A 15,906-nucleotide genomic window follows, 5' to 3' on the forward strand; every position below is an offset into this window, starting at 1 on the left:
GCGCTCATCTGTTGACATTTCCGAATGCCTTCCTACAAACCTACATGTGTCATTAGTATGAGAAGAAAACGAGATTTTAACTGTGTCGGGCTCGGGTCGGGCTCGGTTACTGCTGTCGGACGCAGGCCGGGCTCGGACAGATCCAGACTCTATTGCCCACAGAGCAGTGATGGAAAGTATTCCATTATAATAACCTCCGGGTTATCTGCGCTTAATAACTGGTTGGAATATGTTTTGTCCAGTGTTGTAGCTTGAAAAGGAATCCTATGAGGCTTGTAAAATTAACTGGAATAGCTGAGGTGGCCTATCTAGAGCTGACACTTGGGTCCTCTCCAGGTTGTGTAACAACTAGGGCTTTGACTCCGAACTTCGCTATTCGAATATAATTCGAATATTTAAAAAAATATATATCGAACGAATATTAGGCAGCCCCTAATATTCGAACCTGTTATGGGCATTGTTTTTTTTGTAAATGTGTTTGCTTGTAAACGTTGTTTTCAATTCAGATTCCGAGGCTTTTTCACGCAAATGTAACTCTCGCTCGGCTGTAGCGTTGCATTCCCCCGACTCATTTCCTGGTTCTCCTTCTCCGTAAACAACGTGAAATCAAGGAGAGGGTTAACTTTTCCTGCTCCAGATTTCAGATTTCAAGTAATTATTTCAAGTAAGTATTTCAAGTCAAAGCCCTAGTCACAACAGGGAGCAGGGTGGTACAAGGTCCTTCGGGGTGGCAGGATGGCAAGCATATTGTTGCTTGTTTTATCCGTTATCAAAAGCCTTGCATTGTGGGGAAGTATGGTCAGCAGCAGATACTCATTCTGTTTCTCTTACACTGTTGCTCTTATGGGGCATATACATAATCCTCCAAGAGTTAGAGTTTAAGGTAATTAATTAGCAGTTTACTTTATCTCTGACACTTATGTATTTGGGGGTAGTTGGATAATAAGGTAGGATAATAGGTACCAATTCCGGTGACACCCTCACTGGATTGCCAACTTGTGTTTAAAGTGCCCATATTATGAAAAAAATCTGTATCTCTGGTGCTTCCACACATATACAAACTTTGAAAAAAACCATCCATGCTGTTTTGAGTGAGATACGGTTTCTGAATGTGTCCTGCCTTCAGTCTCCGGGTGAGCTGGTTAAAATCTGCACGGCTTTCTACGTCACTAGCCGAGACGAGGGGCTTACGGGGCTTACCGTTAGCATGCTAGTGCTAGCATGCTAGCTCGTTCTCAAGGGGAAAACACTGCTACAACACACACAAATTCACCCTAATCTACAAAATAAATTGTATAGAACTACTTCCATGTCCCTGTTCTGCAGGTATTCCACGCAGAGTTGGAAGTGCGCCCTCGTTTAGAAGAAGTCTTCCGGCTAATCCTGCCTTGTACAGGCCGAAGTTGCACAAACACCTAGCTAGCTCATGTAATTCTTACCTAGCTACTGAGCATGTGCGACTGCCAACAAAGATCTTACAGAAGTTGAGAGGTCTCACTCTGTAGCTAAAACAGAGACCTGAACACAGGGTGAAAAGAGGAGCTGCAGCAATGTGCAGTACAACAAAAATATGTTTTTTTTTTTAAATTAAACCATGTAAACCTATTCTGATACAATCTCAAATTACAATTATGAACCTGAAAATGAGCATAATATGGCCACTTTAAAGGTGTGTTTGGTTATTAACCCGGATGCCAAATTAAATTGTGAGACTGTTGTTGTTGGTTGCCCCTGCTATTGGTCTGTGAGCACTGGGTCGGCCATCAGGTCCAGGTTTAGGACTAATCTTAATGAAGTATCCCGTTCATTGGCATGTTGTCGGCTCTGCCCTGCCAACTGGATTGGTGCTGCTTGAGAGATCTTCTTGGAAAAGGTTACACACAGTTGTCATACTTTACAGTTTACAGTTACACTTTAGTGGGCTAATTGTATGTGTGCAATTCATTTAAAAGAGTCCTTTTAAATGTGTAACGTTGGATAGGACTGCATTCTTACTTAAGTAAAATGCAAATGGGGTTTTTAATGATTCTAATGGAATGTCTCTTCACAACCCATTGTACCCTGTACTATTGTTCTCCAACCTCACTCCGAGCAAGCATTAGGATGATTTAAAAAATAGAAAGTAGGTCAATGGGAGCATTATGAAAGGCAAAATGGTAGCAGAGATATGTCCCCTTCTTTTCCTGTCACTTAGACCTCTGTCACACACCGTATTACTCCAAACCATCCCAAATTACTTAGTTAAAAGAGGAAAAGCAGTTCTCTTTTAACCGAAAAAAGGCAGACATCTTGCCGACTCATTGCAATATAGCCTTCTCAGGCCTGATGCCAAGGATATTATGGAAATGATTCATTTAAGGCCAATGTTGTTTAGCTGGTTTTATCCAGCTTTCAGGGCAGCCTGACAGTGGGACATTTGATCTCAATTGCAAAGTGGCCCATTTCCCTCAGACATCACCACTGCAGTCTGTTTCAAGAGCCTAGCTCTGCCTTTTGGCGTGGCGGCCATGGGGCAATCATCTGTTCCTATTTCCAGCACCCGTGTTTACAAATGGAAAATGGAGAGGGAAATGAGCACCATTTTGGACAGGCGATATAAGCAGAAGATTACCTCGGAGCCCAATAGAAATGAACGAGGTATAGATTGATGGCGGCCACGGCTCATTAAGAAAGAATGTGTGTGTTTTAATTGATGCACTAATTCTCAGCCACTCAGGAAATGGCCCTTGGGTGGGTCTTCCAAATGGCACACAAATATTTACTAGGGACACAAACATTTTTGTAAGCACATCCATGCACGCCTGGACATGCAAGGTGAGGGGAGAAGACTGTCCATGTCTCGGATACAGCGCAGTGATATTATCATTGTACTGGCTACTTTGCCTGGGTCTTCTGCCAGTCAGCTGGGCGCTGAACCGCTTAGATGACTCATCAGTGTGCATGAATTCCTCCATGCTCTCGCTCTCTCTCGCTCTCTCTCTCGCTCTCTCTCGCTCTCTCTCTCGCTCTCTCTCGCTCTCTCTCTCTCTCTCTCTCTCTCTCTCTCTCTCTCAACCCCAAGAACTCTTTGTACTGATGAGTACAGATGAAGTTAAAATCCTCCCCCGCACTCCTCATCCAAGGCCAGATGCAGGGCAACAACTTTAGCACTCTGGCCCTATTTCGTCCATGTCTGAAATGTTAGCATTCAGTCATCGCACACTCTTCCTCACATTCAAGTGCTCTGAGTAGGATTTTTTTTCTCCCCAATGGCTCGCCTGTGCTACTTAACACAAGAGGTCTAACTTTTTCCAGCATTCATGTATGACATTTCCGTTATGTGGGGTACATGCACGTTGTTTCTGTGCGTGCACACGGAGGCATGTGTGCTATGCATGACTTGTTTGGTCAATGCATCCTTAGAAGTGGGTCAGAGTGCCCCAGTTCTCATTGTGTGGGCGTACATGTGTCTGCATATTGCATTTCATTGTTATTTTGTCCTGATTGACTTATCTGCAAAAACAACCATTTTCTGGCTCTAGCTCTCCTGCTGTTCGGGAGCATGTTACTCTCTTGTTCACCTCTCTCAAGGTGAACAAGAGCTTTTAATTCAACTTTGCTCCGGTGCAGTCGTTCACTTGTGGAAGTCTTGGAACGACCGCGTTTGGTCAGGTAGCTTATGTTTTGTCTTATTTAATCATGTCAGGCCATATTGAATTTACAAATAGCGGTCACGCCACATGTGTAAGTGAGCTACCCCCGTTGAGTATGTGCAGCAGAGCTGGGCTGCAGATTACATGATATAATAGTGTTTAGGCATCGCCTCTCCTTTTTAAATTCCTTTAACCTTGACTCCCCTTAAATGCAGAGGAGAACACATCTGCCAGGCTGGTGTCAGACATTAGTAATACACACGGCTTGGGCAGCATTGTCACTTTTTATTAACGCCCAGAGCTTCGCATGGACACCAGCTGTTGCATCAAGTGGAAAAAGCCTTGGCGGAATGACTGACCTTGACTTTAACTGCTGCTCCTTTGGCTCTTCCCCTTTTTAATTATTTTGTTTGGTCTCATACATTTTAAATGGCTTAAATGGATTACCATTCCAGACAATGGAGGTCATTCAGGAAGTCACTTTTTTGAGATCAAAAAGGTTGTATGAACAGCCAACATGGCATCATGACTTTGCGTACACGTCACTTTCCTAAAGCCAAATGGCGTGTTATCTGTACGCATTTTGAGCTATCCACGTGTATGTCCACGCTGTAAACATACACACCACGTGGCCTGGTGTGTTATCGCGAGAACGTCACACAACCACCGTCCTTTCATACTACTCACTACGGTGATAATTCACATGTAATGTAGGTCAACGGAGGCCAAACGGCGTTGATAAACACGCTCAAAAGCGAGTATGTGTCTTCATAACACCCAAAAATGGCATACGAATTGGCGTGTCATACATACGCCACTAAATGACATCAGTCTGGAACAGCAAATGTGTTCATGCCTGTGTCAGGCTACATCCACACGCCTACGTTTTTTTTTCTTTTTTTTTTCTTTTTTAAGATAATTTTTTGGGACATTTTAGGTCTTTATTTCCGACAGGGCAGCTTAGACTTGAAAGGGGAGAGAGAGGGGGAATGACATGCAGCAAAGGGCCGCAGGTCGGGGTCAAACCCACAGTCGCTGTGTCAAGGGCTACCCAGGCGCCCAGGTTTTCATTTTTAAGCAGCATTTTGAGACAACAACGATCTCCGTGCACACAAGAGTTTTAGCTCGAGTAGCAGTAACTAATCTCCGTCCATATTAACACGTCTGACAAGACATATCACATGACCATTCACACACACTGGGCATGCGGTGTAAACAGGAAGCAGATTGTCTGACGTTACTCTGCGGTTGAAAGTCACTGATGTATAAGTTGAAAAGGGTTAGCAAAAACTTTGGGGAAAGAACAACAGTGGTGAAAAGTAAGAGCAGGGATTAGCTTGGACCGACGGCGAGGTTGAACTGTTACTGAAAGGTACGTAGCCTACCTAACAGAGAAGACTGACTGGTGTGTGTAGTCGTTTCCGAAGGTCTCCGCTTGTGCTCGTCCAGACCACAGCACAATCCCGGAGTTTTCAAACCGAAACGGGGGCAGCGGTGTTTCCAAATGTCTCCATTTCAGGGCCTCAGAACCGCCGGAGTAGTGTGGTCGCGAGGCGTAAACGTAGCAACAGATTTTAGTTTTCAAACCAAAACGTAGTGGATGTAGCCTAAGTGGGTGGTAATGGATGTAATCGGTGGAGGAAATGAAGGTCACTTATTAAGATCTGATCCATGACATCTGCATCGGTACATTTTTTTTAAATATATATATTTTTTTTAATCTATGTAACTTAGGCAGTAGCTGAGAGTGCAGTGACCTCTCCTGTTCCTGGTGTCTCTTTTAAGTACAAGAGGAGCGAAGCAGAGAGAGAAATAGATGAAGAGCCAGCCAGCCAGGGGTGGGGATGATGAAGCTTTCACCCCTTCCCATCACTTGCCCTCCCTCTCACATGTACGTGGCCGACTGTAGGGGTAAAAATCACTTTAGAATGGTGCCTGCTCTGTCATTGGCTGACATTGTCAAGGATAATGGATAATCGCCACAGAAAGCGTAGAGCAGCTCATTGGTGCTGTGGTGTCCCACATGGAGGGGGTGGGGGGGGGTCAGGCTTTTTGGGTGCCACCACCAATGAGATGACATGTTAACAGATGTGTAAGGTCATTTTCAATGTATACACCAGGGGAGATAATGTAATAGTAATGCACACATCACACATTCTGAGAGAGGAAAGGAGGAGGGCTGCATGCTTTAGGGGCTCAGTACAGAGGACAGCTTTCCCTATATTAAGGTCATTTATTTGTTAACAGAGCTCTGTCACTGAGGAGGACATATTTTTTCTTGCCCTTGCTGTAGCTGGGCTTTTTTGACACCGGCTTTGTCATTACGTGTCTCTCAAGAGCCCGAAGGTGCCCACTTTGTTGAAAGAGCTATTTGTACTTTATGTGAGATAGCGAATGCAGTAGCTCTGTTGCATATAAACGTATATAGTGCTGTGTCATCGTGTCCCTGTGCTGGCTTGTCTGCTCTGTGTTGAAGTTTCTTTGGGCAAAAACATAGACAAGGTCAACTGTAATTCCAAAGGTTCACTGCCAGCAGCAGAGAGATTAACAGAATTCCCCATGTTGAAACCTGTGTCAGTGTCCCATTTACATTTTCTTTTCTCACTAACTGTGTGCATATCGCAGCATTTTAGTGACTTTTCCCAGCTAAGTTGGAAGGTAAACATGTACGTGTTTACTGTGCTGATCACACGAGGTGTTACAGGGCATTCTATTAGTATTGCGCTAAGCTCACTGGCGGGAAAATAGCCCTAATCCTGAGCATCTAAGATTAGCATGACAGCAGACGTCAGATGGCCCAGTATGACTAGGTTGGCTTTTGTTGTTGTCAGATTTAGGTCATCAGTTTAAAAATGGCCTTGAACTGTAATTGACGCCGATAGGCCAATCTCAATAAAACGATTATATTCCATACAATGCCTCACCGTCTTCAAAGTCCCAACCTGATTGTTTTCCTACAGCTACTCGGATTGAATTGCGCACTAATCAACTTCAATCCAGCCTCTAATCCCAGCTCATTTTCAAGGTGGCATTAAACGTGCCACCTCGTTGCCCTTACTGTCATGACAACCTGTGGACCTTGGCCACAGCCGTGGATTTGAGCCCGGTTAGAAGCCCGCTGCCTTGTTGCTTTTGGCCCTCGCTACTGCTCTCTGTGAAGTATCGAGGCGAGTGGCGGCGTGGGCTGCCATGGCCTTTTCGTCATAATCAAGGGCGGCTGTCCTGCCGTGTGACCTGCGTTGTCGGTCCACTCAGCGGACACCAAAGGTGAGGACGGCATCGGGAAAGGACACGGGCAGCAGCTGAGGCGAGGTGGAAGCTCTGTATTAATTAACCTTTATGGGACGCGGCCAGGACTGTCGGAGGTGTCCTGTATCCACGGAAACCACTCTGACAGGGTTCAGAGCAGAGGTCTCCCAGGGCAGCGCCGCTGCCACTGTCATGGCAACTGGCACTGTGCTCACCCCCAGTGTCACTGACTCTGCCCTCCTGACAGTGGTCTGGTGTGACAGGTGCACCTGATCCTTAAGCCACCCCTACCCCTCAACACACACACACACACACACACACACACACACACACACACACACAAACTTGACAGTGGAATACAGCCTGTCTGTTAGCTATATCCTTGCTGTGACTGCCTTTGTACTGTACCCGTAAACACGGCTCCACATCACATTGAATCAGTTCGTGTTTTTCTCTTGTGCACCTTTTAGAGAAAAGAGCTGCAAAGATGAATCAAGTAATTGATTAGTTGTCAACTATTAAATTATTCTCAGACTATTTTGATAATCAATTGATCGGTTTGAGTCATTTTTTTATGAAAAAATGATCCGATTCAAGCTTCGTAAATGTGACTAGTTTCTTCTCTCCTCTGTGACAGTCAACTGAATATCTTTGAGTTGTGGACAAATATAGACATGTGAGGACGTCATCTTGGGCTTTGGGAATCACTAATCGGCATTTTTCACCACATTCTGACATAAAGACCCAACAATCGACACTGAAAATAATCGTTGCATTGTTGCAGTTGCAGCCCTCGTCTCTGATTTAAAAACAATTAAACCTACAAAGAGCTAAGCTTTTTGTAGGTTTACGCTGGCCAAGTGTTAATAAACACAATGCAGTGGTGAGGCTGGGTAGCCACCTGACCTGTTTTCACTTAATCTATGTAAGCGTATGCATGCACATACATGTCTGTATGTCTTCATGCTTGTGTCTAGGCATGAATGCTTAAATGCTTACTTGTGTGCATGTGGGTGAGTGAGTGGGTGGGTGGCTCCTGCTTTGTGTAGACCGAGGGTTGCGTCGTGTGAGACGCTGCTCAAGTGCGTAAGGAGCAGGAGGTGGTGGTGGGGGGGGGGATAATCCACTGAAATGACAAGCTGCATAAGAAATTATTCACAGCTCTCACAAGGCCCTTCACTTTTGAAAGACATCGCTGCGAGGGGCTTACAGCTCAAGACCTGAATGTTTTCAAGGTAGTGGGCTTGAATTTTCAATTTGGATCCAATCAGGCCTAATCTACATTTGTCGTCTGTTCGGTGGCTGTGAGGGGAGAGTGCAGAGAGGAGAAGGAGCTGTGTGCAGTCAGTCTGAAATGTTGCTAAGTAACAGAGATGGCAGACAAGGTGGTGAAATGAATGTGATATAGTGCTGTGCAAATCCCTGCTTCTCACACAGTTTCTCCTCTTTTTCTCCACCCAACCATCTCTCCCTGCCTGCCTGCCTCCCTCCCTGCCTCTTTTCTCTCTCACTCCCATAGGTCCCCAATGTGAGATCTGCAAAGCTGAGAAGGCGCCACTGACAGAACCACAGCCAGGCCTTAGGACAGACATCCCAAACATCCACAGCCACGGAATGTGTCAACATCTTTGTGGTAAAATCCCGCTGACTCCTCGCTTGCTCCTCACATAAGCTTGGAGCTGGGCCTTCTGGAATCCTACAGTCTTTAAAGGCATACAACAATGCCTGGGAGGCCCACCTGCCCCAGATTGCCTCCAACCATGGTTGCAGTTTCACCACAGTGCTGACTGCCCACTACCGAAAGGGATCATATCTGGTCAGTGCATCCTTCGGCCCCCCTGCAGACTCACTCTGTGCAATTGCCTGCCTTCTTTTTGGTATTTAGGAAGTGCATGCCACTGTCAACCAGATGACGTAGTGGACATTTGTTTCCCAGTAGCAGTGCTGAACCATACGAGGGGATCCTAGTATTGAACATGACTCATGGGGAGGAGCCTGGCCCTGAGACACACAAGGATTCAGCTGTTCTAACTTATCTGGAAGGTTTACTGATGCATCCAGTGGTAGCCGGGCCTGGGGCCACGGCAAGCGGGAGGTCTGAGGCTGCCCACAGCAACCAGGAGCAGGCTGACAAGGTGTGCGGGCCTTTCCAACTGCCCAACCATGGCCCCGCAGCTCCCAAGGGTGGAACAAACGGGCCCACACTAGGTTCTTCGCAGCACCTGAAGAAGGCCCGCCTACTGCGCTCTGGAGCCTGGAATGATCCAGGGAACCAGCGGATGAGTTCACCCCCAATGGAGCTGAATGGCCAAGGGGGAAGCCTGCAAAATGGAGCACTAGAGGGATCTCCTCACGCTGGGGAGAGTACTCTGCTGGCTTCCCTGCTTCAGTCATTCAGCTCACGGCTTCAGAGTGTGGCAATGTCTCAGCACTCTAATAAACCCCCCAGTGAGTGTTCTTCTCCCTCCAAGGCACCACCTGCAGACAAAGAGCCACTTCCTGTGTACGGGACAGCCTCAAGCCGTTTGAAGGGCCTAATGAGGAAGAGCAAGCTTCAAAATCACAGCAACACACCTTACAGTCGCCGGGGACACAGTCAGGACAGACCCCCAGAATCACCTCGGTCAGCACACAGTGCCACGCCTCCCGCTGCCCCTGCTACAGCTGAATCGGTGTCCTGTGCGGAGCGTCTGAAGGCGGTGGCCAACATGGTGAAAATCCGTTCTAGTCCGGCACCTTCACCCAAGCCCAGTGTGGCCTGCAGTCAACTGGCCCTGCTGCTGTCCAGTGAAGCCCATCTCCAGCAGTACTCCAGAGAGCATGCACTCAAAGCCCAGCTCTCCGGGAGATCTGCCAGCGAGAGACTAGCTGCCATGGCAAACCAGCAGCATGGTCCGGACAAAAGGCCACCTAGTGTGGGAGGGAATCTGCCTGGAGGCCCAGACACACTAAGCTCCTTAACAACCCAAAATGGAATGATGACAACAACAACCACAGTAACAACAACACTCCCTCGAACGGCCCTGTCCAGTCCACAGAGCCCCTCTCTGCTGCGTGGCCATAGCCAAAGCTCCCCACCCACCCCCCCCACATGCTCCAAACCCCACTCACAGCCACCCCCCCAGGGAGAAGCGAGGCGTTGACTCACGTCCAACCCGTCCCCCCCAGACATGCAGCAGCTTGTTGCTGCTGCTACTCAACAACCACAACAACCAGAAGCAGTTGACCAAGAATGGGCACCTGGAGGACAGCTGTGGCATTCTGCCGCCAAGCGGCTCCTCTTCAGTCACATCGGACAGCGAGTGCTCCATCCAGGAGAGGAGTCTGGCCAAGGACAGCAGTGATGCAGAGAGTTCCTACTGGAGTTGCTCTCCCATTGACCTCTCCATAAGAAGCCGGGCCAGTACACAAGACACAGGGCCCAAAACGTCCACCCCCTCTTCCTCCTTCTCCTCTTTCTCCTCTTCTACCTCTACCCTGTCTTCTTCCACCACAGTGTTTTCCTCCACCCCAGTTGCGTTCTCTCCTCAAGCTTCTGCTCAACCCTCGACCACCGCCTTTTCACCAAGCTCTACTGTTGTCTCCTCTGCTATTTCTACTTCTTCCTCCTCCTCTATCTCTACCTCCTCCCTGGACAAACTAACAGAATCTTTAATAAAAAAGTGGAAGCCAGAGCCATCAGGATCAAATGTGTGCAAGAACAAGGAGCCTGAAGTGAGCCCCGACCGAAAATCACACTCTAAGGTCACACTTATGCAGCTTCTTCTTGAGCGCAGAAATAATGAGATGGTCAATAAAAGCATAGGTAACCAGGATTTGCCACTTGATATAACTATGGCCACCATGTCTCGAGACCAACCAAAGGGACTCGTGCCCTGGGAGGAGACCAGGACAGAAAGCCCCACAGATAGACCTGTAGCCCCAGCCCAGCCCCTCTACTCGCTTAGTCGTGACCCCAGTGGTGCGCTATCCCCGTACTCCTACTCCTCCCCCCATGTCCAGTCCAGCCCATTGGATTTGTGTAAGTCTAAAGCCTTCCCTGCTGAGAAGGCTTCAGAGCCTGCCTTCAGTGCCAGTAAACTGTTACAAAATCTGGCTCAGTGTGGCACAGCTTCTTCCTCCCCACCCATCCCATCCAGCAAAGGGCTGGGTCAGGAGCTTGATGCCAGTAGGCCCCTTGCCCTATTGGAAAGGCTCAATGCTCCAATCCACAGGACCACCACCACTCCACTCTCTGACAGACCCTCCGGCAGTGGCACACCTTTCAGTCAGAAGGAAGCTTCTCCTTCATCACAGATTGAGAACCTTCTGGAGAGGCGCACTGTGCTGCAGCTCCTTCTAGGAACCGGCTCGGCTACTGCTACAGTCAGCCGCAAAGATAGGCCCAGTGGCAGTGGCAGGAGGAGTGTGGAGGTTGCAGGGGGGTGCTATGACAAGAGCCCCGGTGCCTCCACCATCTGTGACAGCTCCAATGGGCCCCCATTGGACGTAAAGGTCAAAACTGAGCTCACGGAGGAGGTGGGTCAGTCCTCGGCCGTGTCTGAGGACTCGAGTGGCAGAAAGAGACATAGTGGCTATGAGAAGAATAGCCCACTCTCAGATTCTCAGCAGGACTTAAAAACAGAACCACGGCCTGCGGAGGTCATAGCAAAATATGGCCTCCTCAGCCAGCTGCTTAAACAACAGACTGCTACCTACTATACCAGTTCTGCTATGCAGGCTGAGTCCCAGCCCAGACAGGTTAAAGAGGAACAGAGGGAGTATCCAAGCCCCAGTCCTAAGAAGAGACGCCTCTGCTCTGATCGGACTGACAGTTTGCATAATACCAGCTCTCCAAGAGCAGTGGACAGTGGCGACATGAACATTTTTGCATCTTCTGCCGTTCAGGAAGAGCCTGAACGGCAGAGGAATGTGAAGGAAGAGGAGGCTCCGCCAAGGAGCCCACCGAGTGAAACCCTCACCAGAGAGAGTCGGGGCTTCAATGTGCTCAAGCAGCTGCTGCTCTCTGACAACTGCCTGAAGGAGCTGTCCCAGCAGCCCCGGGGGACGCCCAGTCCTTCCGTCCTGCAGGCCAACGGCAAGGCCAACGGCAGCGTTCTCAGTCAGCCTGCCCATAATCACAGCTTCCTCCACCTGCCCGGCTGGCAACCCCATGGTTCCCTAAACTCAGGGCTTCCGGGTAATCTCAGACCACTGCCCACCCCTCCTGCAGGTGACAGCCCCTGGAGTCGCCACCCAGCTCCGTGGCCAGTCACTCAAAAACGGGACCCCCCTACTCTGGTCAAACAGGAGCCCGAGAGCCCTGTGAGATGGAGTAGTCAGGAGAATGAGGAGGAGGAGGGCTGTGACTCAAACCTGGACTCTCCACGGCTCTCGCGCTCCAACCCCATCCTGTATTACATGTTGCAGAAGGGCAGCATTCAGCTGAGAAAGGAGGTGCGGGAGCAGGCAGAGGGAACCCAGTCTGTGGTCAGAGTTAAAGAAGAGCCAATCAGTGACATGCATGCTTATGAACACAGTCTGAGCTCCATTCCGCAATCACCGAAAAACAATGACAAGCACAGCCATGAGAGCCAGGGGCTGAGCCATTCGTATGAGTAGAAGTTGTATCAACTATGGAAAAATACAAAGTGGAATCACATTCATTGACTCCCCTCCTCCCCCCCCCCCCCCCTTTTTTTTTTTTTAATGACTTGCCAAATTGGTTTGATGGGACAAATAACAAATAATGCAACATTTGTTTTATTATTATTATTGTTGTGGAATAGAGCAAGTTCATATTCAAATGCATACTTGCATTGGTTTCTCAATTTGAAATAGTGAGGTCATGGATTGGTACAAAACAGATTGATTCAACCAAAACCACACAACTGTCACAAATGTAACCTTTCCCATCAGTGATTATCACGCACTACATATTTAATTTAGTTAACGACGAAGTCCTCCTTTACAATTTGGTCTTACACTTATTATTTGTATCTGAATTGTGCACATATCACTATTCCATGTCCCCTTTGTTGCCTGCCATAAAACATTTAGAGAGAACATTTCAGGCAACATTTATTATTGATGACTCCAAAAATGTTAGCGCTCAGTTCAGTGGACATTTATTTATTTTTCTCCATCAGAACATTTTCAGATAGACAGAGTCCCATCAATTTTAGATAAGATTCCCAAAAAAAAAAGTCATTCTAGGGCAGACACGGCGGTCTATTACAACAATGTACATGATAAATGTATTCAAAGGAGGACCTGGGAAGAAAAAAAACAATATTCGCACTGCAATAGCTTCAGTGAGGATCCTACCATGATGAATGCTTTGTCTTGCTTTTCCTCAAGATTCACAGAGTGGGATAACAACCAATGGAGGGAGAATATATCAATGGAGGTTTGAATAGTCACAAGTCATTGAGTTATGCTTTTATTTGGATTGAACTTTTAAAGGCAATATTCGACAGTGCAAATTCAGGGGTGATGTGTTTTTGCGGATTGTGCCGTTTTGAGCAGATGGGTCAACAGTGCGTGCGCGGTGCGTACAGTTGAGCAACTGTGTGCAAACAGGTTTCTAGAGCAACAGTTAAAAGGCTGCAGTGTCTGAGAAACTTATCTTACCATCCTGGGTAAACTCGCACCACTTTTCTTCATGCACACAAAAGTGTGAAGTGTGAAGCACATGGCTTTTTCTCTGTCTGTTGTTTTTCATTTCATATAAAGGAGCACCTTGAGTTTGCACTACCGAAGCTGAGTCCTTGGTGTCCTTTTCGGAATAATTTAATGGCATGTAATACAAAAAGAAATGTCAGTGTTATCTGTTGAGAATTTGACAGTTTGTGATTCTTATTTTTCTTCATAATTTCTTAACTGTTGTGGTTTATGGACATCTTTCATTTTTGTTGCAGTCTCTTAACTCATAAAATGTCAAAAAGAATTGCATGATAATTAAGAGGAGACCACAGGTACATCTTTGCTTTCAAAGCAGCTGGAAATGTGTACCTGCCCCCCCCTCCCCAATAATCACCAAGACGTGTTGGTGTCTTGAGGGATATTTGGTATCTAGCTCCTTTTTCATTTTGATTGTACGGTATTCTCTTCAGTTAACGTCACACACTGCTTTATCCATTTAGTCTTGTGATCTTTTTAATACATATACCTAATGAAGTACGTCTCTTTGATTATTAATACATTTTCACAATGGTTAAATATATTTGTGTAAATAGTACTTTCAGTATGAAAGATGACTATTTTGTAATGTTTAAGAAAAGATATGACCCCTAGTTTTTAATGCCCTGATATGTAAATATGAATTATATGCGTACAAGTGTACATACAACGGCAGAGGATGCTATGCCCATCTTTTTTTTTTCGGTTGGTTTGTTCTTTGCATGTGTCTCTATGTGGTAAATGATAATCTATCCTGCGCTGTGTTGTGTAATAATGTCTGACTCTCCTCACTGCTGCCTGTTGCATGCAGACGCATGGGAACTACCTGTGTATCCCTACTGGTGATGGGGGAAAATGTCAAGTCTTAAAATAGGTCTTTTTTTATCACAGAGAGAGAGAGAGAGAGAGAGAGAGAGGTTCGTTAAGAATATGAACAGTCCTTAAATAACCACAGACCGTCGAGCAAGTTGATTTAAAAGATGTGTGAAAAATAAACGTGCATTGAATATTTTTTTTTGTGATTTTTCTTTTCTGTTACTGGTTAACAAGGCTCTGTGAAAGAGCTCGGGGCTATAGTGGTGGGCGGGGGGGCGGGCGGGGGGGATTGACGTACAATCATAGATCTGCATTGTGCATTTAAGAAATACATTTGTAGCAGCAAATATAAAACAAAAAAAAAACAAAAAAGATGTTTCATTTTTTCATGTGAAGATCTGAAACATTATTTCATTTTTTTTTTTTTTATGTTTTCATTTTTGGTGTTCATTTGCACTGATATCTCAAAAATAAAGTACTAAAATGCATGACCTAGTATGAATGTGTTTCTCTTTTTCTAGTTTGCCATTCAGAAGTGTTTTTCTTTCTTTTTTTTCTATGCACAAATTGGTGATGTGGACATGTATATTAGATATTATAAGATGTCGTCTGGGAAAGCTCTAGTCTTTCAAGGGCCGTCATAAAACACATATTTCTCTACACTATTTTAAACAATACATGTGGTCACTTTTACTGTTAAATCAGGACAGACTTATTTTTTAAGAGCGATCGAATACATGTACTGAACAGGTTTTTTTCCTGGCTCAGAATGGGCCTTTTGGGGGGGGGGTCCGCGTACTGCTGACAAAAGACTCTTTCCTTTTTTGACAGAAGTCCATGCATTTTCCTGTTATTTCTGACAATTTCATGAACAGAAATATATATTAGGCTTGAGAAAATGACACCCCAATTAACAAAACTGGTTCAGAAAAATAACGTATTCATATTTTTTCAAAATTCACCGGGAGAGTCCGGTACAGCTGGGATCGCAACTGAGATCAGCACTCACATTCAAGTTCATGTTCTGCTTGTTTAACGCTTGTTTGGGAAATTCTTAAACACATTAAGAGAGGATTTGAATTGCTATATCTATTCTCAACTCTCACCATTTTGGGGCTTTGGGGCTGGCTAAAACCTCTTTTGGGGGGTGCGCCAAAAATCCGTCCATGCAGGAAAAACCCGGATTGACACGGTGAACAATAATGTTTAGAAATGTGGTGATTAGACCCCATTGTGACGTTGGCCCCCCTGATGAAGTCTAGACACTGGTGTGGTGGTGAAGGGATGCTGAACATCTGGATGGATGAGATGTGGAGCAGGGCTTCTGATGAGCTCAATGGAAGAAACCCCTAGCACAAAGTAAAGCAACCGATAGGGATATTCTGGCACCATACATCCTAATATCTGTCCTGCCTCACAATAAAGAATAGTATTATTTGATAAGGACATCAAAGCCAAACGGCACTTTGTGAAATCAAAGGATCTTAAAGCAGAGTGAGAGGATGTCCTGTATTTGCGTTGAAACCTGTGCTTCTGAGTTGGCTGCAGT

General features: G+C 46.2%; 1 protein-coding gene across 1 annotated transcript in view; it reads left to right on the plus strand.

Moving 5' to 3' along the window:
• The window catches only part of nrip1b (nuclear receptor interacting protein 1b), a 47,221-nt gene extending 33,652 nt beyond the window's left edge, over nt 1–13,569 (plus strand). Inside the window, 2 exon segments of the mRNA XM_078265869.1 lie at nt 8,401–9,964; nt 9,966–13,569. Coding sequence (XP_078121995.1) covers nt 8,858–9,964; nt 9,966–12,482 — 3,624 coding nt within the window. The 5' untranslated portion in view covers nt 8,401–8,857 and the 3' untranslated portion in view covers nt 12,483–13,569.
• Nucleotides 13,570–15,906: the final 2,337 nt, after the last annotated feature.

Source organism: Sander vitreus, chromosome 13 (genome assembly GCF_031162955.1).
Source record: "Sander vitreus isolate 19-12246 chromosome 13, sanVit1, whole genome shotgun sequence".
In the NCBI taxonomy this organism is placed as follows: domain Eukaryota; kingdom Metazoa; phylum Chordata; class Actinopteri; order Perciformes; family Percidae; genus Sander; species Sander vitreus.